This window comes from Hemitrygon akajei, chromosome 9 (assembly GCF_048418815.1).
Source record: "Hemitrygon akajei chromosome 9, sHemAka1.3, whole genome shotgun sequence".
Lineage (NCBI taxonomy): Eukaryota > Metazoa > Chordata > Chondrichthyes > Myliobatiformes > Dasyatidae > Hemitrygon > Hemitrygon akajei.
Window position 1 is genome coordinate 138,931,272 of NC_133132.1, and position 25,585 is coordinate 138,956,856.

General features: G+C 40.0%; 1 protein-coding gene across 7 annotated transcripts in view; it reads right to left on the reverse strand.

The window, feature by feature from the left end:
* The window catches only part of LOC140733573 (putative Polycomb group protein ASXL2), a 195,953-nt gene that overhangs the window by 110,424 nt on the left and 59,944 nt on the right, over positions 1-25,585 (reverse strand). For 3 of the 7 annotated variants that reach the window (XM_073057100.1, XM_073057101.1, XM_073057102.1), the window contains one exon: positions 23,057-23,139. The exons of 1 other annotated variant lie outside the window; for it this stretch is intronic. In XM_073057100.1, coding sequence (XP_072913201.1) covers positions 23,057-23,139 — 83 coding nt within the window. Of the gene's footprint in view, positions 1-16,254; positions 16,357-23,056; positions 23,223-25,585 lie in introns of those variants that run through there. 3 more of the 7 variants (XM_073057098.1, XM_073057099.1, XM_073057104.1) reach the window with 2 other exon arrangements.

The following is a 25,585-nucleotide window of genomic DNA, read 5'->3' on the forward strand; positions in this document are numbered from 1 at the left end:
CCTAACAGCATAATAGGGAGTTGCACCAAATCATGCTGAAGCATCCTTCTTTTTTATGAGAAGTTTTAACTACTTTTCCCATGAGCAAAGGCGTTACCCATAAAGGTCTCACCAGTTGAGCCATGACAATCTGTGATTCATGCTTGGGGCAGACACCACCAACCAGTCTGGAATCACGTACAGTCCAGCTGTAACAGCCAACATTGCATCACACATTTTTTTGCTGCTACGCCTAAAGGCTACTCTGCTTTCCAAGTCCAAAAATGGAGGGCTATGTGGGAGGAAAGGGCAAGATTGATCTTGGAGTAGGCTGAAAGGCCAGTACAACATCTTGGGCCGAACGAATGTCATGTTCTATGTTCAAATTTTCGTATCCTGAATATTTTATTCCAAGTTATTACAATGAAATACTTCTTCAGCATTAACTAAGTATAATATATTTGTTCTTGATGTACGTGCTGACTGGATTAAAAAGCTGTTCCATAATGATCTGCACTACTTCGGATTTCCTACATGCTACCATAATCCTTCCCATCCCATCCCCTCCTCCACCCCAACCACACAATCCTCATCACCCAAGGGAAACAAATTTAAACCCAACTTGGAACTTGAGCCTTGCAACAGTTAGTTTCCCAGTAGCATAAATGACCATCAAGTCTGACACCAATATTAACTTCGCTTACACACACCCACAAATTTAGATGCTTCAGTTCATTGGCACTTCAGATAATGTAGTGTTTAAACTGATTAACAGCACTTTCCATCCATTTGACCCCTGCACAAACAGTATGCTCCTGGTTTCCAGTTATTTCTTCATCACACTTCCACTCTAAACTCGTCTGCCCTTGGCCTCCTCAGTGTAGGAATGAAACTTAATTACGGTAAAAACAAAGAACAGTTGCTCCATTCAGACTTCAAGCATGGTCCCAGCAGCTGCCTTTTTAATTTTTCTTCTCCCTCACTTTTTGACCTTGGCCTCTGAAAGTTCCCAGTGAAGTTCAACAGAAGTTCAAGGAACAGCATTTTATATTACCGTTAGGTACATACATTCTGAACTTCATTGTTTAGATCATGTTCAACGTTCACATTGTTTCAAGCAGCAGCTGTCGGTACACCAGCACAAGGGCAGAAACACTTTCACAGGAGAAAGAGCAAAGTAAAGCAAAATTACAGAAAATAATGAATTTCTTGAGTACATGCAACAAGAGGCTTAAAACTGTAAAATGTAAATGGTGAATTGGATATAGTGATGACACAATAAGATTTAAGGAACTGCATGCAGATACCACCAAAAAGTCAAAAGCAAGGTACAATAAACATGCTTAGAAGGAATGCTGTGCTTGATATCCCCAGAGGAGGAATATAAAGAGGAGGATGTTTGGTGACAACTCTGGGGCACATTGGTTTAGTCACATCTAGATTTCAATGATTTTATTTTTGTGCTCTGCACCTTAGAACAACAGAATTAGCTTTGAAATCACTGCAATAATACTCTGGCAGCAGGACATCTGGGATTAAGTTAAGATTACAGAAATTGGGCATAACTTTCCTCGAATTTAAAGGTACTTACAAACTTAAAAGATATCCATGTAAATTAGGAAGTCTTACAGACTTGAGTACATAGCTTGGATCTTGAGCTGAGAGAGATGAGAACTGAGAGGTGGCGGGACCTGGGTGCAAGAGCAGGGAACAAGCAAATATTGGTCATGGCTGGAGCAGACCTGGAGGTGATTTGAAGCACCAGAGCTAAGGTGAGGCAGAGTCCAGACAGCGGGGCCCAAGATTAAGGAACACGCCAATGTTTGAACAATATAAGTGCCAAGCCAGATTGGAAAGGTTGGGTACAGACCAAATCAAAGCAGAGGGGCCAGGGCTCAAGAGCATATTGAAGTGGTGGGGTCCGGTTCCAAGAGTGAGGAATGAGCCAGTGTTTGGCCAACTTAATTGCTGAGCAGGACTGAAAACATCAGTGTATCGGGAGCAGAGGTGAGGGATGGGCCAATCTTCGGCTCATTGCTCAAGAGGTTTACTCGTCTCTGCACCGAACTGATGCTGCTAGCAAGACCCTGGACTGACTATAACTGGCTTCATGTCACTTTCATGAACTATCATTCTGATTGTTATTTGCTTACTTTCATTGCTTGCATGGTTTGCTTTTTCCCCTGCACATTGGTGTTTTATGGTATTCTGTTTTAACGAGTTCTATTGGGTTTCTTTGTTTTGTGGCTGCTTGCAAGGAGACTCATCTCAAGCTTGTGCATAGTATATATACTTTGATAATAAATGGACTTTGAGCTCTCTACCTGTGGAACTTGCTACTACCTGGAACAGGGGACTGAGCACAAACTTCTGCAGACAAGTCAGTTCCAAGCTGTTCTGTGATGTCCTGGCCATTAAAAAGCAAGCATGATGACAAAAATAATTAAGTTAAACTGGAAACACAAAAACGCCAGAAAACAACTAACTTCTATTAAACGCACCAAAACTAAAACTACAAAATTTAAAAAATGTAACAGCCCTACCCTGTGCAGGTTCAGTGGATATATTTCCCAGTGTGAATGCTGATAAATAAAAGCAAGTTTGCGTTCCCCCTACTGGACTCAATGGAGCTACAAGAGGTTAGAAAAATGCAACTCCACATAGAATTTCCAGCAGGTTGACGCTGCTCATACACTCAATGAAACTACAATTAACATGAGAAAAATAAAAGCAATTCAATAATTGAAAACCCCTCCAAGTTCATAGATAAACAAAGTACAGTTAATCCACTGTTTTGGGTCCCAGTTCCTACTCTTCCTCAAAACATAATTCATAGAATAGCTGTGCTCATGCCAGAGTGTCTGTACTAATCACAGCAGGACCGAGATATTTCTAATTCACACTCTCCCAATCCCAATTATTAATGTTTTGTACAACAAGCAGACGCTATTTGAAATACACAAATTAATATGCCTTTCATATTTATGCCAACTTTCAGAAGGGTCTCAGCCTAAATGTCAGTTGACCATTTCCCTCAATGCTGCCTGACCCACAGAGTTCCTTCAGCTTCTTTGTGTGTTGCTTTTTATTATCTTTACTGAAAACTTCAGCAAGTCACCTTCCCTGACAAATCCCTAAAACTATTCTCAATAGGGAAGAAAAGGCCCATTTTAAATTTTCACTGCTCTCCTTATTGCTAGCTTTAATGCAGCTTGATGAATGCATACACCTTATGCATCTCTGAATAAGATTTAAACAAAATTGAAAAACACCCCCTTACTTGCAATATAAGTATATTTTTCAAAGTGAGGAATGTCAAAAGTATTCTCGCCATAGTTTCTTTATTACTGCAGTCTTTAAATATACATGCAAGGATTTTTACAATGATTCCTAATAACCTGGAAGAACTTGAAGACTGGTGCATTTCACACCAAAACTACTAAAGTTGTGAGCACTTCATGAAAATTTGTTTTTGAGTACATTTCCAATATGTGCACATCTACTGTAACATCACTAAAAACAATCTACCACTGTTATAAATGCATAAATAAGTTCAAATTACACAGCCTGCTGTTAGGCCTGTAGCACACAGCAAGAGATGAAAACAAGGGTGCCTCCAGGGGGAAAAAAGTGAAGGTTGTGATTCTTGCCACTCCATGCTGGGCTTGCAGTGACTTGACAGCAACATTTAGAGCCACCAGCTAATGAACCTCACAATGTACCAAAAGCCAAAACAAGGCAGCCTCAGCTTTCACCGTATGTCAAAATAATGAAACTAATGACCACATTCTTCAAAGCAAACAGTGCCATGAATGCTTTCAAGTTTTTCTGCCTTTCATTTGTTTGATTGATGAGGTCAACTAAACGTGCACAACAATAGCATGTTCTTGAAACACAGAAGCCCGTTTTTTCTCCCCCCTCAAATACCTACTTCATTATTTCTAATATTAAATACAGAAAAATAGAAAGCTAAGGGGTTGAGAAGAAGAAAGTGAAGGAAACTTTCATCAGCTGTCTGACATAAAGACATAGATTTACAACACAAAAATGGGAACAATATATATTAATAAATTTAGTCAGGCATCTGATGTCAAACTTCATTTCCTCTTCATGTGTTTTGAACTCCTTTATAATTAGACCCTGCAGTTTGGGGACTTAAATAGAGCAATGCTAAAATGAAAGTCAGTGATCTGATTTATAATGTTATAACCATATTACTGCCAATGATTGCAGCAGTAATCATGAAGTTATTTCCAGTCAGAGATCATGTCAAAGATGGCCTGTACCCCAAAAGATTTTGCTGAAACAGACTTTGATAGCTTCAGCAATGCCATGTAATGGCATTATTTGGTGTTCCAGTCCAACATGACCACCCTGAAAATGCCATGTGAATTTTGGGCTGGAGCATTTAAGAAATTTTTAACAAGACGATATGGCTGAATACCTCTCCAGCCCATGAAATGTAACACTCGTGTTCTCTATTTCCCACGTCCTCCTGCTCCACAGACAGAATAGAGGAGCCCCTCAGGCTTTATCTTTTACCTCACCTGGAAACTGCATTCCCAGTTTATCATCCTTCGCCACTTTTGTCAGCACAAAGATTCCCATCACCAGTCACATCTCCTCCTCTTTCTGCAAGGGCTACACGCCATGATTGCTGGATCTCTCCCCACCTACCTGCCCTTCCCCATATCCTGGCATCATTCCCTGTAATCACAGGAGGTGTGACAGTCATTTCCACGCCTCCTCACTCACCACCATTCACAGACCTAAAGAGCCCTTCTAAGTGAGGGAGAGATTCCCATGCCACTCCTTCGACATGGTCTATTGCATCTAGTGCTCACAGCGTGGCTTCCTGTATCTACATTGGCAAGACCCAACAAAGGTAAGATGACAGTTTTGCACAACACCTGCACTCTGTCTACAAGAACCATCTTGAGTTTCTGGTTGCTTGCATCAACTTTTCATCCCACTCTCACACATCCTATCTGTCCTCAGCCTTCTGCACTACCAAACCTCATCTATAAGGCCTCATATGCCTCTTGGGTAGTCTATAGCATGATTAGTGTGAATGCTTAATTTTCCAGTTTCAGATAGCACCCTCCACTCCCACAAGCCTACCCAGGTTCTCTTCTCCCTTAGTTCACGTTCTATATCCCCTCCTCCACCTGCTTCTATCTACCCATTGTCCTTTTTTAAAAATCTGCGTCCATCACCAACCAGCCCCCATCTCTATCCTTCATCATCCAGCACCATCTGCCCACCAACTTTCCCCCTTCATCTAGTTCCCTTTATTACTTGCCTTTCCTAGTCTCAAACCTCCCTCTCACTTCAATATACTGACCATCTTCACTCCTCTCTCTCAGTCCAGATGTAGGGTCACTACCTGAAATGTCAACCAGCCCTATGACACCACAGATGATATTAGACTGATTTGTTTTTTTGTTCTTAGACATCTCTTGTGTTGAGACTCATTCCTTCAAGAGTTCATTAGTGATTTTAAAATGGGTCATTTTAAAAGAATTATCACTGTTTTTTGTTAGTTGCACCTTCCACATCTCTTTTCTCTCCACCACCTCCACCACCCTACCCCACCACCATCAAGCCAATTTTCATTTCCAATCTTCATTTCACTGGTTTGGGTTCTCCAAAACAACAAATCATTTTAAACAGTACAGATGAAGAGAAGATGGTCTGCACAGCATGAGCCAGGAGACCATCTTCCCTTCATATGCAGTGACTGATATTTTACTCTGGTAATTCAAGGTAAGTAAATATCAGGTATTGATTATGGTTGCTAGCCAACCTGATACTGCCCAAAACACAGAAGTGCCCATTAACAAATTCCACTCCAGCAGGATTATGTGTGGAGTCTTCAATGAACTGATAAAAGAGCTTTGGTATTTTTCATCTTCTAATATCCTGCAAGCATAGATCAGGGAAAGTTTTGGCTCAAAAGACTACCAAGTCTATAACAGCTGCCAGCAACATGAATGACAATTTTTCCTTCACTGCAAGTCACAAAGCCGAATTCAGATCTGATTCACGTGATTCCAAAAGTGATCTCCCCCCCACGCCCCCCACCCCCACCCCAGCCAAGTCTGCAATGTTAAAATAATTCAGGACCATACTAACCAGCAATTATAGGTGGTATTAACAATTTGATGAACAACAAATGCACTTTTTGCCATTTTTATGCATTACATCAGGGATCAATTTCAGATGCCATATACAGTTACATGTATTAGTAATTTGCTGTGGTGTGTTCGCCTGATATTCAACAATTCTAAATAACGAAGAATTACAATTACATAAAAATATTGTTTGACGTACAGACCTGGAATAAAATGTGCATAAATACAACCATATATTTACAAAGTAAACAGCATTATAAAAAGTGGTTTAAAATGTTAACGGTGTAGTTACTGAGGTAATTAGATTGGAGGGAGGAGCTAACTAGAATGGTTGATCAGATTAACTTTCTGGGAGTAAGAAACTGTTAATATAGCATAAAGTATTTGTTTCAATAACCCTACAGCCCTTTCCAGAAGGGAGGTTTTGGAAAAGTTGGTCTGCTGGGAGGGAAGTGTCCGCAATAATGTTTCCTGCCTGCTTCTTTGTCCTGGACACACACTCACCAGCCATCTTATTAGGTACAGGAGTGTGCTGTTGTTCTGCTGTTGTAACATGTGGTTACTTGGGCTACTGTTTCCTTCCTAGAAGCTTGAACCAGTCTGGCTTTTATTTATTTATTTGTTGAGATACAGTGCGGAACAGTTCTTCCTGGCCCTACGAGTCACTCCATCCAGCCTAATCACAGGACAATGGCCAACCAGTACATCTTTGGAACGTACACAGAGGAAACCCATGCAGTCACAGGGGGAACGTGCAAACTCCTTACAGGCAGCAGCAGGAATTGAACCCGGTTCACCTGTACTATAAAGCGTTGTGCTAATCACTGTGCTACTGTGCCAGGTCTTCACCCACAGAACTTTTTAGGTGCCACAGTAAAGTATAATTAGCACAATACTACTACAGCTCAAGAGGTTCTGGAGTTCACACAGTTCAATTCAGGAATCGTATGTAAGGAGTTTGTTCATTGAATTGAATTGACTGCATCCTTCAACTACATGAGGAGTAAAAATCTTTACCTTACATCTCCATTCAAATGTGCAATGTGCAATCTATAGCAATTTATAATATATATTATGTACAGCAGGACAGTCAATATAACATTGAAATACACAGTTGCAACAGCATGAATTAATCAGTCTCTGGCCTGGTGGAAGAAGCTATCCTGGAGCTTGTCGGTCCTGGTTTTATGCTGTAGCACTGTTTCCCAGATGGTAGCAGCTGGAACAGTTTGTGGTTGGGGTGACTCGGGAGCCCAATGATACTTTGGGCCTTTTTTTTTTTTAAAACACATACCTGTCTTTGTAAATGTCCTGAATAATGGGAAGTTCACATCTACAGATGCACTGAGCTACTCTCTGCACCACTCTCTGCAGTCCTGCGATTAAGGGAGGGACAGTTCCCATACCAGGCAGTGATGCAGCCATAAAGGATGCTCTCAATTGTGCCCCTATAGAAAATTCTTTGGATGTGAGGGCCCATACCAAACTTCTTCAACCACCTGAGGTGCAAGAGGTGCTGTTGTGCCGTTTTCACCACACATGGTGAGATTTTTGGTGATGCTTATGCCGAGGAACATAAAGCCATTCACCCCCCCCCCCCCCCGAACCCGAGATTCATGATGTCAATAGGGGCTAGCCTGTCTCCATTTCTCCTGTAGACCACAACCAGCTCCTTTGTTTTTGCAACATCGAGGGAGAGGTTGTTTTCTTGACACCACTGTATCAGGGTGATGACTTCTTCTCTGTAGGCTGCCTCATTATGTTTGCGATTAGATCCATCAGTGTAGTGTCATCAGCAAATTTAAAATGGCAGATTGGAGTTGTGGGTGGCAACAGTCATGGATATACAGAGAGTAAAGGAGGGGGCTTAGTTGACAGCCCTGAGGGGCACCTGTGTTGAGGATCAGAGGGGCAAATGTGAGGGATCTGTCAGGAAGTCCAGGATCCAGCTACACAAAGCAGGGTGAAGGCCAAGGTCTCTGAGCTTCTTGTCAAGCCTGGAGGGAATTATGGTGTTGAATACTGAACAGTAGTTTAAGGACAGCATTCTCACATAAGCATCCTCCTTCTGCAGGTGCGTAAGAATGGTGTGTAGAGCTGTGGCTATTGCGTCATCTGTTGATCGGTTGTGTCGGTAGGCAAACTGTAGTGTGGGTGGTAGCATGCTGCAGATGTAGTGTGTGGAGTTCTGCTGGGTGCTCCAGTTTCCTCTCACAGTCCATATGCAATGGTTAGTAGGTAAATTGGTCATAGTAAATTGTCCTGTGATTAGGCTAAGGTGAAATAGGTGGGTTGCTGGTCAGTGTGGCTTCTTGGGCTGGAAGGGCCTGTTCCATGCTGTATCATTAAATAAACAAATAAACTGCTGCTCACTGGATACTTTTTGTTTTTCACATCTTTCTCTGTAAACTGTTGTGCGTGAAAATCCCAGGACATCAGTTTCAAACTAGCAAATCATTCCACAGTCAAACTCACTAAGGTCATATTTTCTCCCCATTCTGATGTTTGATCTGAACAACAACTGAATCTCTTGACAATGTCTGCGAGTTTTTGTGCAATGAATTGCTGCCACATGTTTGGCTGATTGGATATCACCTAGGGCATGCCCTTTTCTCACTGTTACCTTCAGGTAGGAGGTACAGAAGCCTGAAGGCACACACTCAGCGATTCAGGAACAGCTTCTTCCCCTCTGCCAACCGATTCCTAAATGGACATTGAAGCTTTGGACACTACATCACTTTTTTTAGTATAGAGTATTTCTGTTTTTGCACATTAAAAAAAATCTATTCAATATACGTAATTGATTTACTTATTTATTATTGTTTTATTTTATTTATTATTATTTTTTCTCTCTCTGCTAGATTTTGTATTGTATTCAACTGCTGCTGTTAAGTTAACAAATTTTACGTCACATGCCAGTGATAATAAACCTGGTTCTGATTCTGCCGTCTTGACAGTTCTCTGTAGTATCTGTATGTTGTGGGAGGATGCTGCACTAAACCAGACAGTAATGGCTGATGTGAGAATGCTCTCTATAATGGCAGTGCAGAATTGTACCAGAGCCCAAGAAGAGCAAGTTGAGCTGCCTTAATGATTATCATCCAGTAGCACTCACATCTATGGTGATGAGAGATTGGTCATGACTAGAATCAACTCCCGCCTCAGCAAGGACCTGGACCCACTGCAAGTTGCCTATCACCACAATAGGTCTACAGTGCATATGATCTCACTGGCTCTCCAACGGCCTTGGATCACCTAGAAAATGCAAATACCCATTTCAAGATGCTGTTTATTGCTCAGAATTTGACACCGCCATTCCCACAATACTGATGAAAAAGGTCCAGAATCTGGGCCTTTGCACCTCCCTCAGAAGTGGATCCTCAACTTCCTAACCACAAGACCACAAATCGGTGCAGATTGGAAGTAACATCTCCACCTCACTGACAATCGATACTGTCAATATCAAGACTGAAGTCACCCACTTAACAAATCAGGAACAGCTTCTTCCCCTCTGCCATCCGATTTCTGAATGGTCACTGATCCCATGAACACCACCTCACTACTTTTTAAAAATTTGTCCTATTTTTTGCATTCCTTATTTAATTTGACTAATATACAATATATACTTACTGTAATTCAGTTTCCCTTTATCTCTCTTTATTATGTATTGCATTGTACTGCTGTTAACAAATTTCGTGATATATGCCAATGATATTAAATCTGATTCTGATTTTACCAACTGCCAGCCTTTTTGTTAAAGGAGATCTGGTTCTACCCCACTCAAAATCCTGTGAAATAATGATGCCCAGGAAGCTGAATGTTGAATCGGTGCTAACTGTAGAGTTGTTGATGATGAGTGAGTGGTAAATTATACATAAATTACATGAAAACTACTGGATGCTTTAGTATTCTTCATGAAGGAGACCAAAGTAACAAAAGGTTGATACTAAAGGAGAGAAATTTGAAATACCACTGGCTTAGGGTCACTGATTGTTCCTCCATGGTGGGGGAGGAGGAAGGGAGGGAAGGGAAGTTTGCCTGAAATTCAATGGATATTGAGTATATCTTAACACCTTCAATTCTAGCTTCCATTGCTCATGAATATTAGTTGAAGACCGAAGATTTTTCAAAATCCCACGCTGTTTGTTCTGTTGTACACTGCTGGCAACTTTGCCATTAACATCAATTTACAGTCAATGTCTGTTGAGCACCCCAGCCATCCTGGTGAATGATACTGTACGTACATCACCCTCTTCGTCAGAGTGGCACTTTAAACGCCCTGCTTACACTTGGCAGTCAACCAAATATCAGCACTATTTATAGCAAGTGAGAGGTTTCAGAAAAAAAAATTAGAAATACAAAAACAGCACTGGAAGTTTACAAAATAAAACTCCAAAGCACAAAATACAGGAAGTAGTTTGAAAAGTACCTAATCAGAATTTCTCATCTCTTTTAAGTCCCTCATAAGACTTAATTAGTTCATGCTCATCAAATCTTCAGCACCAGTGAGATATTGCTTGCTCAGCTAACACATCCTGTAATAAGTGGTTTTAACATTAAACAATGATGATTTTATAAAACTGTACAGTTACAATATTGTTATTTGGAGTTAATTAAGAAGAACATTACTTAATAAAAGCTCTCTTAAATTTAGTTCCATTTCCTTCCTTTGTACTTTTCTAGTTTCTTTTTCAGTACACCAGCAAACCTCACACGATACAGCAGATACCCAGCAACCAAATCCAGAACTGTGGAAGCTCGTTTAACATCTAGACAGAAGAAGAGGAAGTGACAGTAACGTAACAGAGGATGCTGAAGTGATGCATCATTTTGGTAAGTGAAGAAGTCATGGTGGAAGGAGAATGGAGTGAAGATGGATAGGAATGGGAGTGAGGTAGTGAATCAGGTTCAGGGCAGGTTAAGAGGGGCAAGAAGGGAAATGCAATATAGGTTGAATTTTCTTTCACAGGCAGTGGGAGCAAGTGACAAGAAACTCAACTCCATGGGACAGGGAGAGTTAAAAAAAATGCAACTCCCTTTTTGTCAGAGCCAAGAGTTGAAATACACCTTGATAAGGATTATTAGTTTGTGCTCCATGAATTGGGGGAGGCCATAAAACGCACAGAAAGTTGCTTCTTATTGGATGGAAATTGAATTGCATTGCAGTCTTACAAGAAAGGAGTGAAGGAATAGCAACAGCAGGTTTAGTGAGAAGCTACTTTACCTCCCCTGGTATTAGGCATTTCATCCAGAAATGGGGGGCAAAGGGGAAAGCACAGATTATGTTTGATGGCAACTACAGGGGTGCAGAGTCCCCAAAATCTTAAATCTATGGGTATTGCTCATAGACCACTGGTCTTGCCATAACATGCAGCAAGTACCTTCAACAAAATGTTCTGTGGAGAATAACACCAGATGAAGCCAGATAAATATAAAAGATCATACTTCTATAGATCTAGATTTTATAATGACTAACTATAGCACTAAGGAATCTCCACCATTAGATTTCTAAGTGGTCGATGAACAAGACCTCACTGTTGCTTTTCTTTTGCCCGTTTTGTTTGTAATTCATCGTGATTTTATGTTTTTGCACTGTAGTGCTGGCACAAAACAACAAACTTCACATCAGTGATTCTGATTCAGTTCAGTTCAGATTACAGATGGATAATGAACCGTGTGAATGGGAGAAGACTGTTAATAGCTTTGACTCTCCAATAACCTGTTTCGTGCTGCCTTGTGATTTAATAGCTCTGGCCAGATCACTCACAAACATTATTCAGTTCAAGACTGTGCATTTGCAACATGGATGCTGCCTGTCCTGCTGGGAATTTCAGCATCTGGTGCTCTCATTTTGTTTTTTTTTTGTTTCAGCTTTACTATTCTGTTGCCATTCTCACCTTAATGTTAACTCAGCTGAAGTGGCTATGAGCTGATGAAAGCAATGCTGCTTGGTGACCCTGAGAGGAAAAAGCAGCTGTGTAACCCGCCATTGTCCCACATGCAGCTGCTGCCAGCACACTATTACATCAGCCTCCCCGTTCAAAAAAAAGTCACTCTTACAAGGTACCTTACAAACAAAGCACCCCTCAAACCACAGCGACAGAATCCAAGAACAGTTTCTGTAGTTGATATTAAAACTACATCTCCCACAGCAGAGAAAAGCAGATGTACAATTTGAGTACATAAAGCAGTATGATTACTTATGAGAACACAGAAGAACCACAAATACATTTACCTGGATGGCTCACTCGGTTGCATCGGAAGCTGAAAAAACCGATTAACCTCCAAACTGGCATTTAAAACAAAATTTCACAACTGCAACATCTTGGCAGTTTCAAATCGATTACTTCTATCTCTCCAATGTTCCGAAAGGCAGTTTGGCAACAGCTTACTGCTCACTACAGTAAGCTGTGCTAAAACAGAGCAGTTCAGCTCAACAAAAACCGAGCACAAGCATTTCCAAACAAACGTAGGTACAGCTGTGCGAATATCATGTAGGGAATAAAAATGAAACAGTAAATATGCACACCAAACAATAACTAAAAAGAAAACATATACTTTCACCACAATTTTGCACTTAATCATTCATAGACTTATAGTGCTACTAGACAGGGCTCAGAAAAGAAACTTCATTGATATTGTTGTTCAGTGAAATTCTCTTGAGCTATAACTGAGACAGAAGCAGTCAATATGAGAAATGCCACAAAATGCATTAAGAATTACATGTCTATCCGTAACAGGAAAAAACATTTCTGATTTTAAAAGAACCTACCTCAGATTTCCAGGTTAAAAATACATAGGCCAACATTTAAAACCTGGAATATTACAAGCTACCGGTTGTAATGGCTTCACGTAGAAAAAGAAACATTAAGGTGTTAACTGACAATTTTGCTACTGCAGATTCAATTCAAGAAAGGCAAATGTGTGTCTAGACTTGTTTGAAGAGCCAGTAACCACACAGCCGAGTAGTCATTTTCTTGGCAACGTGCACAATTCTCATTCTCACACACACACCCAACCAAGCCTAAACGAAAAGCTCAAAAATTCTTTGATGCACTCATAATCCCCTCAGGAGCAACAGCATGAAGATTCCCTTATGTAATTTATTTTGTCAAATCAACTTAATATAGTCAATAGACATTGCTTCCACACCCATATTAGGCAAACTTGCCAATTACATCAAATGCTGACCACTGATTTAATTGCCCATGGATGAGAGTCTCAAACATAATCCTCATTATTACACTATTTACCACAACCTGAACTCTGCATCTGCTATGTTCATTAGTTCTGAACCCTATTTAATTCCACATTATTTTCTCCAAATGACATCAACGTTTCTAAACAGAAACACTAGTACATTAAAATTGCCACATTCCACTAAAGAACTGATTTCTCAGAGAAGGCTTCATTTGAGTTTTAAAGTTTCTTAGACTTCATCCAGTAACGATGTTGAGCAGTATTTCAAAAAAAATCTAAAACACTGCTAACTTTCTCCAGTGCACCCATGCTTCCTATCCAAAATGTAAACACAGCAAAATATGGATTCTTTCTCATTCCAATTCCCATGAAGAACAAGGACAGACATGAGAAGACAGGGAATGTCTTTGTAGCACTTCACTTGAAAATTTAAATTAAATCTAACTCATTACACCTATTTATTAACTGCAGTGGCAATTGAGGTAGAGTGAGGTAGAAGTACTGCAGAAAACTGCCATGTAGAATGATTTTTAGTTGGAACGCCTATTGGATTTCTGAATTCTGTTAAAACATTTCCCCAGCTTTCAATTTATTTCTCCTGCCCAACATTAAGGCTCCAGTTAGAATATGGTAATTATATAAATATTCAATTAGATGACAGCATCAATTATAATTAATATATTTGAATGAACTGTTAGGTCTGCTTCTGTCTCCTCCCACAATTTCATTTCATCTTTCCCATATTATCCTGCCTGAAATATATGGGCACTCTATCAACTGCAAAGGAGTAAATTCATTTGTGGCCTGCAATTAATGACCCTTTCCTTTTTTCTCATAACAAGTTTCCTATAATAGATTGAGAAACAAATATTGCTGTGAATCGCTACCCCACTTGTGTCCATCATCTGGGTTTTAATAATAGTAAAATTGTCAGCTCAACACTAAAATCTCTGATGTCTGCACAGACACACAGGGAAACAACCAAATCAGCAAGCTGTGATACCCTGGGTCTCGCACTGTGTCTGGCGCTCCTAAAAGCAACACACAAGTACAGGCAGTCCCCGGGTTACGTATGAGTTCCGTTCCTGAGTCCGTCTTTAAGTTGGATTTGTACGCAAGTCGGAACAAGAACATCCGGTATTATTTAGCGTCAGTTTGTCTTAGTATATAGTATATATTTTACCTTTCTATGCATATAAAACACTTAAGAAACGTATGTATTCCAATAATTAAACCACTGCGTTGCTTAGTAATAATTGTAGCTTTCATCGGGGCAGGACCTTTCACACGCTCTATTATTCTCACTTTGTACAGTATCCTTTAAAATTGTTCCGATCACTGACCAACTGTAGCCAAACTCTTTTCCAATGACCGATGGCGTTTCACCTCTTTCCAAACGCTTTATTGTTTCTACTTTACGTTCAATCGTGATCACTTCCTGTCAATGGAACAGAAACACTGCGGGCGACGGGTCCCGAGGTCCGCTGGGTCCTAAGGACCACCGCACTGAGCCAGGCTAAATGGGACAAGTGGGGGTTGTGCTGGGTTTGGGTATTTGATTCTCCACAATATTCCGTGTGGGAATTTAAACTGGAGGTGGCAGTGTTTTTTTTTTACGAGGTTGAGTTGCGAGCTCGACATCAACCCGGCACGGGAGCAGTCTGTCACTGGATCGAACTCGGAAACCTCTGTTCTTGAACCCGGCACTGATCTCATTGCACCACCAGCCCACTGGAATGGGGGGGGAGGGGTGGCGGGGTCAGGATGAATCTTACTAAGAAAATTTTAAGCCAAATACAAAGTTAAACACTCAACACAGTGTCAACTGCAACGACTTAAAATAGCGGACGGCATTCTCCTTCCTCTGTTCATAAGTACGAATTGTCCGTCAGTCGGACGTTCGTAACTCGGGGACTACCTACAATTCATCCTTTCCATAAAACCACTAAACATCGATTGACTTGTCAAATGAGTAACCAAATTTATGAAAGCACACTCATTCATAACTGCATTTGACTGATCTTTATACACAGGGTTTAATATTGTTGCAAAATTTCACTGATTTTAAAATATTGATTTCACTGTTTTGACAAGATGGCATCAGCTACCAATGGAGATGTCCTACAGACAGTTCACAAAACAACTACTTCTTTTAAATATGCTTCTACTACTAAATGGCATGTGATTGGAGCGTGAAATTTACATTGAGAGATGTGTTTCTGGGCCGACTGAACAACCTGGTGCCTTTGCTGTCTCCAGGGAAATTCAGCGAGCTTGAGAAGAGTGAGCGGCTGAAGGTGGAGCATGAATCCATGCTTACTCCTTACCGATTGAAGCATCACAGCAAGATTAAAGTCAACGAGGACAAGAGCTGAAGGCTAGTGGGTGTTCTGCGCCGTCTGCCTGTGTTTGACCAGTCTCCCTCGCCCTCTCTTTTGCTGCTGCCAGAGAAAGGTGCAGGAGTCTTCCTCACACTGCAAGGTTTGATCAGCACAGCTTCTGGTTCTGGACTCATTTTGAAGGACTCTGCGGTTCATGCTACATGTGTTTCTGGTTTCTCTTTTTACTATTTTTGCACAATTTAATCAGAGTGCTTCAGCCTGCAGTCAACTAACAAGACAGCGCTAAACTGAACTGAACACTCTTAGACCGTTGTGGACTCGACAGTTTGATCTTTAATATTCTGCGTGTTATTCCTTCTCTTTTTGCTATTTGCATGATTTGTTCTTTCTTCCCCCCCCCACACGTGGGTGTTCGATGTTTTCTTTGAACGGGTTCCATGATGTTTCTTTGTTTCGTGGCTGACTGTGGGAGGACAAATCTCAGAGCTGTATTCTGGTTTCATAGTTCGATGATAAATGTACTTTGACTTTACACTGTCATGCAGTTTTTAATAAGAAAATCAGCTGGTATGTTGTTCCAAGTATCTTGGAGAACTAACCCACAATTCTTCTGCAGACTGTCTGTGACTTGCTTCTGTCTCTCCAGGTAATCCCAGACAGCCTCAATGATGTTGAGCTCAGGGCTCTGTGGAGGCCATACCATCTGAAACCATATAAAAAAAATCTAGGGTGTCTCAGACTTTTGTTCAGTACTTCATATACTTTAATAATAAATGTACTTTGAATTTTGAAAATAAGAAAATTCTAAATAACTTGGTATATGATTTTTCACTATTATTATTCAAGCATGCTCCGTTTCAATTTCTATTTCAAACTGCATCTTCTTCCTTCCTGGCTGGCTGTCCTTTTAAAAGTTTTCACGCTGATTGGAGTCGATGACATCACCCTTTTCTGAAAATTCCTAGCATCAGGTCCTCGACAACCACTCCTGTCACAAAGCAATGCAGCGCTTTGTGGAGAACAACAGGGAACTCGGTATCTTTCAGAACACACAGAGTAACAGCAGGATGAGTTCATTTGGTCCTTCAAGCCCACTCAACTTTTAATTAGATCATGGCTCATCTGACTGACACTTTCATGCTATCTTCAAGCACTGCCTCTGAATCTCCCAATTCCTTTAATATCCTAAAATCTGTTTATCTCTCTTTTGATCACAGTTAATGACAAAACCTCCACAGCCTTCCCGGGTAGAAAACTCCAGAGATTCCTTGTTCCATCTTCGTTAGTGATGGAATTTATCCTCCCCTTGATCCAGAATGGTTTAGGCTTTATTCTGAAATCATGACTATTAGCTTTAGTTTGAAAATCAAAATCTGTAGATGCTGTAAATCTGAAATGCAAACAGAAAACGCTGAAAGCCTTTACCTAGTGTTTCACGCATGTCCCCTTTTTTATTCCTGGTCCCAAACTCTTTCATTCTGGGAAGTTTATCCTGATCTATCCAATCAGTTATGCCCTGTAAGTATTCTGTACATTTCAATGAACTCTCATTCGTTCTCTAAATTATGGAGAATACAGTCGTATTTACCTGATTGGGGTGGCAGGGCGGCGTAGTGGCTCTCACAACGACCCGGGTTCAATTCCCGACGCTGCCTGTAAGGAGTTTGTACGTTCTCCCCGTGACTGGGGCTTTCCTCTCAGTGCTCTAGTTTCCTCCCACAGTCCAAAGACGTACCAGACTGTAGGTTAATTGGTCATTGTAAATTGTCTTGTGAGTAGGCTGTTGTTAAATCGGGGGACTGCTGGGTGGCAGGGCTTGAAGGGCCAGAAGGGCCCATTCCACACTGTATCTCAATAAATAAAATTTCCGCTCGCTCGGCAAACCCACCATCCCTGAAGTCAACTTTGTGTATCTTTGCTGCATTCCCCCTAAGGCCAATATATCCTTCTTTAGAAAGGAAAACCAAAGCTCTACAGATTGCTCCACATATACCATTACAAAGGTTCTATTGTTAGAGCAATAAATTCTTACTCATGCTCTCAAACCCTCTCATAACAAAGGCCTTCTACCTTTCTAATCTCTTGCTGCATTTCGGTTTCATCTCTCAGTGACAACCTCTTCAAAACGTTAACATTATGCACTCACTCACTATTTAAAAATGTCCACTTTCCAGAAACTCCAGGCCCCTGTTAAGAAGTCATATATTTCAGTTCTTCACTGTGGCTGCTGCAATTTATTCATCAAAAACCCTGCCAGTGTTAATCAGCAGTTGAGAGTCAAAAATAAACGGTTCATTGAGATACTAAAGGAGGATTCCTGACCTCTGGCAAAATACATACAGCACCCTCAAGTCAGATGCAAGAACCTTTCACCCTGCAGGAGTTGCAAAATATGTTTGATTTAGTAAAACCATGCTGCACCGACTACCATCTGCAGCTGGCTGCAAGACATTGTGAAAATTCGTTGGAGCAGCATTTTTTATTGAATTCTCACTGGAGGGCTTGGAGAAAAGAAATGCAGTTTGAAGCATTTTAACCACAAAGTTCACATTTTGCAACATCATAGAGGGAAGTTACAAATAATCGCTCTGAATAGAGCCGAGCACGTAATTAGTTTCTCTAGAACTGATTAAGCTGTTCTCTTTAACAAAAGACTAAACTGTCATAGGTATAATCTAAAATCAAAGCAGGCATGAAAGAATGCATCCTCAAAAAGGACCATGCTGCTTATGATCCAACCTTGTCTAAACTTCCAACTTTTACCACCATGAAACATGAGTGACCTCTGCTACCTACATCATTTTCCCAAAGAAAACAGTGCTCACAAATGAATTTTACTGCATTATATTTGTACCTCCACAAGGAAAGATAACTCAGAATATAACCATGGTCCTATTCAGCAATTCATAAATATCCATTGCCCATGTTAGCTGCTCCTACTCAAAGGCAGGCCACAGAAACTGAACCTCACACTTACTGGGTACATCCCACATCTCTAATACTTCAGGGTTCACCAGCACTTTTGACACTGAACCACTCACTCACTCATTCCATCCAAGTAACAGGACAGTACAATATAAACCCCACTGGAACTGTGACTACTTTTCAAATGCAAGCCTTAGTAACACAAACAATATAACATTAATCGAGCTATAATCTATGTTTTGCATGTTTACTGCTGGAAATCTTTAACATGAACATTGACAGCGAACAAAAATTGTGAGGAAGGAGAACATAAAGACAGTTTTGTCAAAGATGAACATGAGTTCATACGTAAATGACAAATGCAAGACCATGCTCAGTAACAAATAGTTTTATCTCACTCTCTCCAACATAAGCTCCATCAAGTGCATTGCCTATAAATTCATTTGTCATGTGATACCAACTAAAATAACAGCCTAAATTTCTTTCTTTGACACCTCGACTCTTGCTTTCTATAAATCCCAATACCATTTCCTCAAGATATCCACTTTAGACTTATTTCCAAAGAACCAAAGCCTCTTAACACTTGATGCAGACATTTTGTATATCGTGTACAGTTGGTAAATCCATTAATTCTGATAATCACTGACTGTGCTGTACTTTTATAAATATTATAATGTGTGAATAAATCTTGTGCATCTTGCATACCGTATTATGAAAGAATAAGAGCAAACAGCTATATGTGTGTAATGATTGCAGGAGACAGGCGATTCTCTGGTTATGGTTTGAGAGGAAATGGCTAACACGGGAGGGCAAAGTTTTAAAGTGCTTGGAAGTAGGTACAGAGGAAATGTCAGGGTTAAGTTTCTTTTTTACGCAGAAAGTAGTGAGTGCGTGGAATGTGCTGCCGGCAACGGTGGTGGAGTTGGATACAATAGGGTCTTTTAAGAGATTCCTGGATAGGTACATGGAGCTTAGAAAAACAGAGGTCTATGGGTAACCCTAGGTAATTTGTGAACTAAATACATGTTCGGCACAGCATTGTGGGCTAAAGGGCCTGTATTGTGCTTTAGGTTTTCTATGTTTCTATGAAATGATGAAATCTAGCATAGCCAACTCTCCTCAACCAGTGTGAATAACAATGTCCTATTTCTCCAACCAGCCATTTCAAAAATAGGAGGCATAGATTTGAAGTTACAGCAGACATCACAGGAGAGATGAGGAATGATTTAAACCCAGGGTAATAGAGTCTGGATACACTGTCTGAAAGGAAGGTAGAGGGAGAAATTCATAACACATTTAAAACATACCTGAAGTCATGATCTGCAGCATTTTGGATCAAGTGTTGCAAAGTGGTATCAGTGTGTATTTTGCTGGTTAGTGGCACCAACACACTGGGACTTTGAGTATTCTTTTCCAATTCTTCTTCAAATGTATCCTGCATGATTTCCCAGCATTTTCATCAATTCTGAAAGTACTTCTCTTTACTTTTTTTTTTAAGATCTTAAAAGTATGAAATCTGTTGGTTTCCAATCTATTGATTTTTAAAATCAGAAGAATGTGAGAAATCTGAGCAGGAAGCCAATTGGTCCCTTATGTCTGCTTTACCAGTTAGTAAGGTTGTGCCTGACCTTTGTCCTTGATGTTATTTGTAGATTAAACCCCTACTCGATTCCCTTAACATGATTACATCAGTAACTGAGCCTCAACAGCAAATTTCAAACATTTTCCATTCTCCAAGTCAAGAAATTTCTTCCCCTCTCAGTCCTGAATGGCTAGCCATTTATTTTGAGAACACGCCCCTCCTTTGGACACCCTGAGGGAATCATCATGGTCATGTCATCCTATGTTATCCCTTCAAGGTCCAATCTCCTCTATCCATAAATCAATCTGATGCATTCCCTCCATTGGAAGTATTTTCTTCCTTGGGTAAATCCCAAATGCGGTACTACTGATGCTCTAAATCATTAGGGTAAGAACCTTACAATGAAAGAAGACATCCCACTTGCCTTCCTAATCTAGCTGAGTCACATATTAACTATTGGTGATTTGTCTATAAGGCCACCCAAGTTTTATTTTAGACATTGGCACCTTTCCAACTTTTACCCTTTATAAAATACACTGCCTTCCTATTTCTTCACAAAGTGACTGGTTACATTTTTCCACATTATGTTCCACCTACACGTCACTTTCCCATTCAGTTCCCCGGCATGTAAGTCTCTTTGTCATCGAGCACTCAGATCCAAATTTGGGATTATTACATTTGATCCAATCATCTAAATAATTTGAGGATTATGGACTGATTTTTCACCTACTCCCCCTAATCGTTTGGGTTTCCCCAGGTGCACTAGTTTTCTCACACATCCCAAAGACGTGTTACTTAGAAAGTTAATTGGCTATTCGAAGTTTTCCATTATGTAGCTGGGAGATAGGATAATCAAAGAAATTGAAAGATGTGAAGTGAAAACAGTAGCCAGGGAAATAAGTGGGTTATGGGATTTAGAGCCAACAGACCATATGGACTGAATGGCTCTTCCTATATGATAAGAAAATAGGAAAATGTATAAAAACATGAAAAAAACTTGTTATGGCAGTGTGAGAACTTGAATACAGCAGTCAAAAAAATCTAGATATGTAAACTTCACCATCTGCCATGATAATCAGATGCCAATAGATCATTATAAAAACAAAGCAACCTATTCATCTTTACCCAAATGTTCAGGCACACAGATTAGAAAATTCACATCAGTTGAGATAAACTTTGTTCAATCGTTCTGAGTGTCACTTTGTGGAACATCATTATATTCAGTTAAAATAACTGTTTCAGTTCTTTCACAAACACCAATCTGCAGTGCCAAATGAAGTTGTCCAGAGGGAACTTTGGAGAGGAGGAGAAAAGAGTGCAAGCTCAGAGGAGTGAGGAGGAAGTATTTTAAAATACGAAAGCAGAAGTGGAGGAGACAGAAGGGTAAGGACAAGATAGTCAGAAGATGTGAACCACAGAAGGCATCAATGAAGGAACAAAACTGAGCCACAGGGAAAAAGGATAGGAGCAAAGTTACAAGTTAAAAGGTTTGTGAAGATGTGTGACTGTGGGGAGAGCATCTGAAGGACTGCGTCTTCAAGTTCATCCTCAAAAATGCAGGGTGGAAGTGAACCTTGGTAATGCAAGAGTGGGGTTTTTTAATAGATAAAAAATTGAGCAATGGAATTTAATGATGGACGGACACAAAAATCAAGATTAGTATGATAAAATACCCAAAAATATTTAACTGCCTTGAAGTCACAAAAAGCTACAATCTGTTTCAAGACTCTGTTACAGACAATGCAAAGTGGTGGTTTTGCTGACAATGTGGGGAAAAGGAATCAGCTGAACACAATTTCAAAGACAAATGACACCAAGGAAAACTTCAAATTAAAAACAAGAGCAGAACCATCAGAGCTGACAAAAGCCAAAAGGAATTGCTAAAATTTTGGCTCCATGTAGATAAGGGAGTTTTGCTCTTCTAACTGGGCCATTTAAATAAAGTCACTGGTATGCACAGAGGTGGAGACAAGACATGGATAATCAATACCTTGCTTCCAGATGACATCGCTGAAGAGAACTCATAGACAACAAAGAGAACAGCACTAACTATAATGTTCTGAAATCTCTGCTTAGTTATCTTTACTGTACATAATTTGACAAACTTTTACATTTATACCAAAGCACTGTGCTATGGACAGAGGAAAAAGTTGGTTTCAAAGTTCTAAACAGGAGAAAAACAGAGGAGATGTCTCCATATTCTTGAGTAAACACCATTTTGTGGACGTGTGTATTTGGCTTGTACCTCAATTGTCTTTCTGTTATCAGTGTGACCATAAGACATAGGAACAGAAGTAGGCTATTTAGACCATTGGCTCTGCTCTGCCACTTCACCATGGCTGATCCATTTTCCATCTCAGCCCTAATCTCAAGATCCTATCAACCTCTGCCTTAAATACACCCAATGGCATGGCCTCCACAGCTAACTGTGGCAACAAACTCTACATATTCACCACTGTCTGGCTAAAGAAATACTTCCCCATCTTTGTTCTAAAAGGACACCCCTCTATTCTGAGGCTGTGTCCTCTGGTCTTAGACTCACCCGCCATAAGAAACATCCTCTCCACATCAGCTCTATTGAGGCCTTTCAACATTCGATGCATTTCAATGAGGTCACCCCTCATTCTTCTGAATTCCAGCAAGTAGAGGCTCAGAGCCATCTAACGCTCTTCATATGACAAGTCATTCAATCCTGGAATCATTTTCATGAACCTCTTTTTAACCCTCTCCAGTTTCAGCACATCCTTTCTAATGGGCCCAGAACTGCTCACAATATTCCAAGTGAGGCCTCACCAGTGCCTAATAAAACCTCAACACTATATCCATGCTGTTTTCTCACCCTTATTCTGGTTTGTGGAGGTAACTGTGTACAAAAAGAATGTAAAAGCACTTACCTGATCTCCTTCAGTCCTTCACGCTGAATGACTTGTAGGATCTCCTTGTGGCTCATTGGTGTGTTTCGGTACTTCTCCAGTACCTGATAAAGATGTACAGCAATGTCAGCTTCATATGTGCATTCCCGCGTGGTAACCACACTTATGAGGAGCATCCAGTATACATCTAATAATCCAAAGATTAACTTAGAAAAATTATGTTCCAGTTACAGTGGTATTTTATTAAACATAGCATTTTCAAACAACATAATATCAAATTATGGTGTTCAATGATTAGACAATTGCCTTGCAATTGTGATATTTTGCAGAATATATACGTTTTAAACCATTGGTTCCCAAGGTTGGTGAAATCCCCCCCCCCCCCCAGGGTGCTGAGAGTTTCTAAAGGAGTATAGCGGGGGGGGGGGGGGGGGGGGGGGAGACAGCTAGGGATTACAGGCTTAATTTAAGAAATGAAATACTATTATAAGCATTTGATCAGCAGTGCTATATAATTGATTGCAATGATCACATAATCACCCTATCTCTTTCAGGGATGTTAAACACTTCAAAACATGTTTGCCAGCACTTCACAATAAAACAGTGATGGTTTGTGTGCTTTCATTGCTCATTGCTAAATCTGGAAAACCCCATACAATTGGAGAAGAATTGACTCTGGTTGCAGTAAGGGAGGTTCTAAGTTTGGTTTTGCATAAGTCTCCAGACCAAATAATCAAAAGTAATTGCATTCAGCGACAACTCTGTTCAAAAATGAACAGATTAAATGTCTGAGAATGTGGAAGATATATTGTGCAACATAGTTAGAGCAACAGAATTTGCTCTGCAGTTGAATGAGTCAACTTTGCCAGGCAACAAACCTTTGCTTCTTGGTTGTGTTTGCTTCATAAAAGATGGAAGCATGGTTCTAGAGTTGATATTTACAAGGGGACTGGAAACAGACACAAAGGGGGAGTTTAATATCTCAGGTTATCGGGCAATTTTTCAAAAAGGGGATACTGCTGACCAACATTCTTGGTTGTACAACAGATGGGGCACCATCAAGACAGGACATCACCTTGGGGTTATTACTTTCTTGAAAAAAGCTGTACCTAACATATTTATCATTTACTGTGTTATTCACAGACATTATCTTGTCGCAACAAATCTAAGTGATCAGCTATACAAATCAATACTCTTATCACGGGGTAAATAAAATCAAGTTCCACGCTCTCGTTCTCTACTACTTTGAGAGCTTTGTATTTAGAATGATGCACAGTATGAACACTTGCTTTTGCACACAGAAGACAGATGGCCTTCAAAAAGGAAAATGCCTGAGACACTTTTATGCACTTTTTGAAACTGTGATCATCTCGAGAATATTAAACATAACATTGCTTATTTGTCAGAATTATTCACTAAATTTTAATGAAATTGATATTCAATTGCAAGAAAATGATGTGAATCTTATCAAAGTCAAATCAGTTGTCTCCACATTTCTGACCAAGTTAACCCTATTTAAGAGCAACATTGGCTGTCACGACCTTTTCAATTCTCATCCTTTTGGAGTTGGAAGAGAAAGAAAGAATACCAGATGATACTCAAGTACACTGTGCCCGAGTGTGTGAGCTGCATAAAGACATGCCAAGGAGACTTCAGGATCTTCTCTCGATTCAAATTCCAGACTGAGTCATAAAATCCATTCCTGAACATTTGTAAATGAGGAAGTAACAGGACAGATAGAGCACGGTTTCAGTGCAGTCACCCAACTTCTTTTAAAGCAACAAAACAGACTGCAAATTACTGAACGTGGGAATCTGAGAATTCTTCTGAGTAAAATTCAGCCTGACATTGAGAAGCTGATATCACTGCACCAAGCCCATTCATCTTATTGAAAGGAGAAAAATTTATAAAGTATTAACAGTTGGACTGCTAATGTACACACCAAAATTGTTGATGAAAATTGTTTTTATTGTAATTAAAATAATTTTATATGTAGCTTTAAATAATTTTAGCAATTATTTTTCACTGCTTTGAATTTGTAGTTCCTATTTTCTTTCACTGTGCATCATAAATCAAAATTCTTTATAGTTTGTAATGGCCAGAAAGGGAGAGGGGGCACCGGGGATGTGGTCTGGAGCCAAGGGACAGTAACCCAAAAGTTTTGGAACCACTGTTTTAAACTGTTCCATATTAAAACTGTTGTTCAGTGATGAAAACTGTCTCCCAAAAAATTAAGCAGCAGTAATTCCAGGCTTTATATACTTATCAAAAAATTCCTCTTCTCATTAATATGTTGATTACAAAATGCTCAATGGCTCTCCTAGTTAAATACATTATGACTTGTTTGGCTTCAGTACAAGATCAAAGAGGAAGCAGCTGTGAACACTTAGATAATTTAACTCACCAGGACTATTATAATGTTAATTGCCTACCATTGCAGCTACCTTCCTTATTCTTTGAGGGAATTTCACATTCCATGGAGATATAAGATTTGCTTTCACATGAAAAAATCTGGTAGTTCATCTTGGAAATTAACTACATAACCTGCAG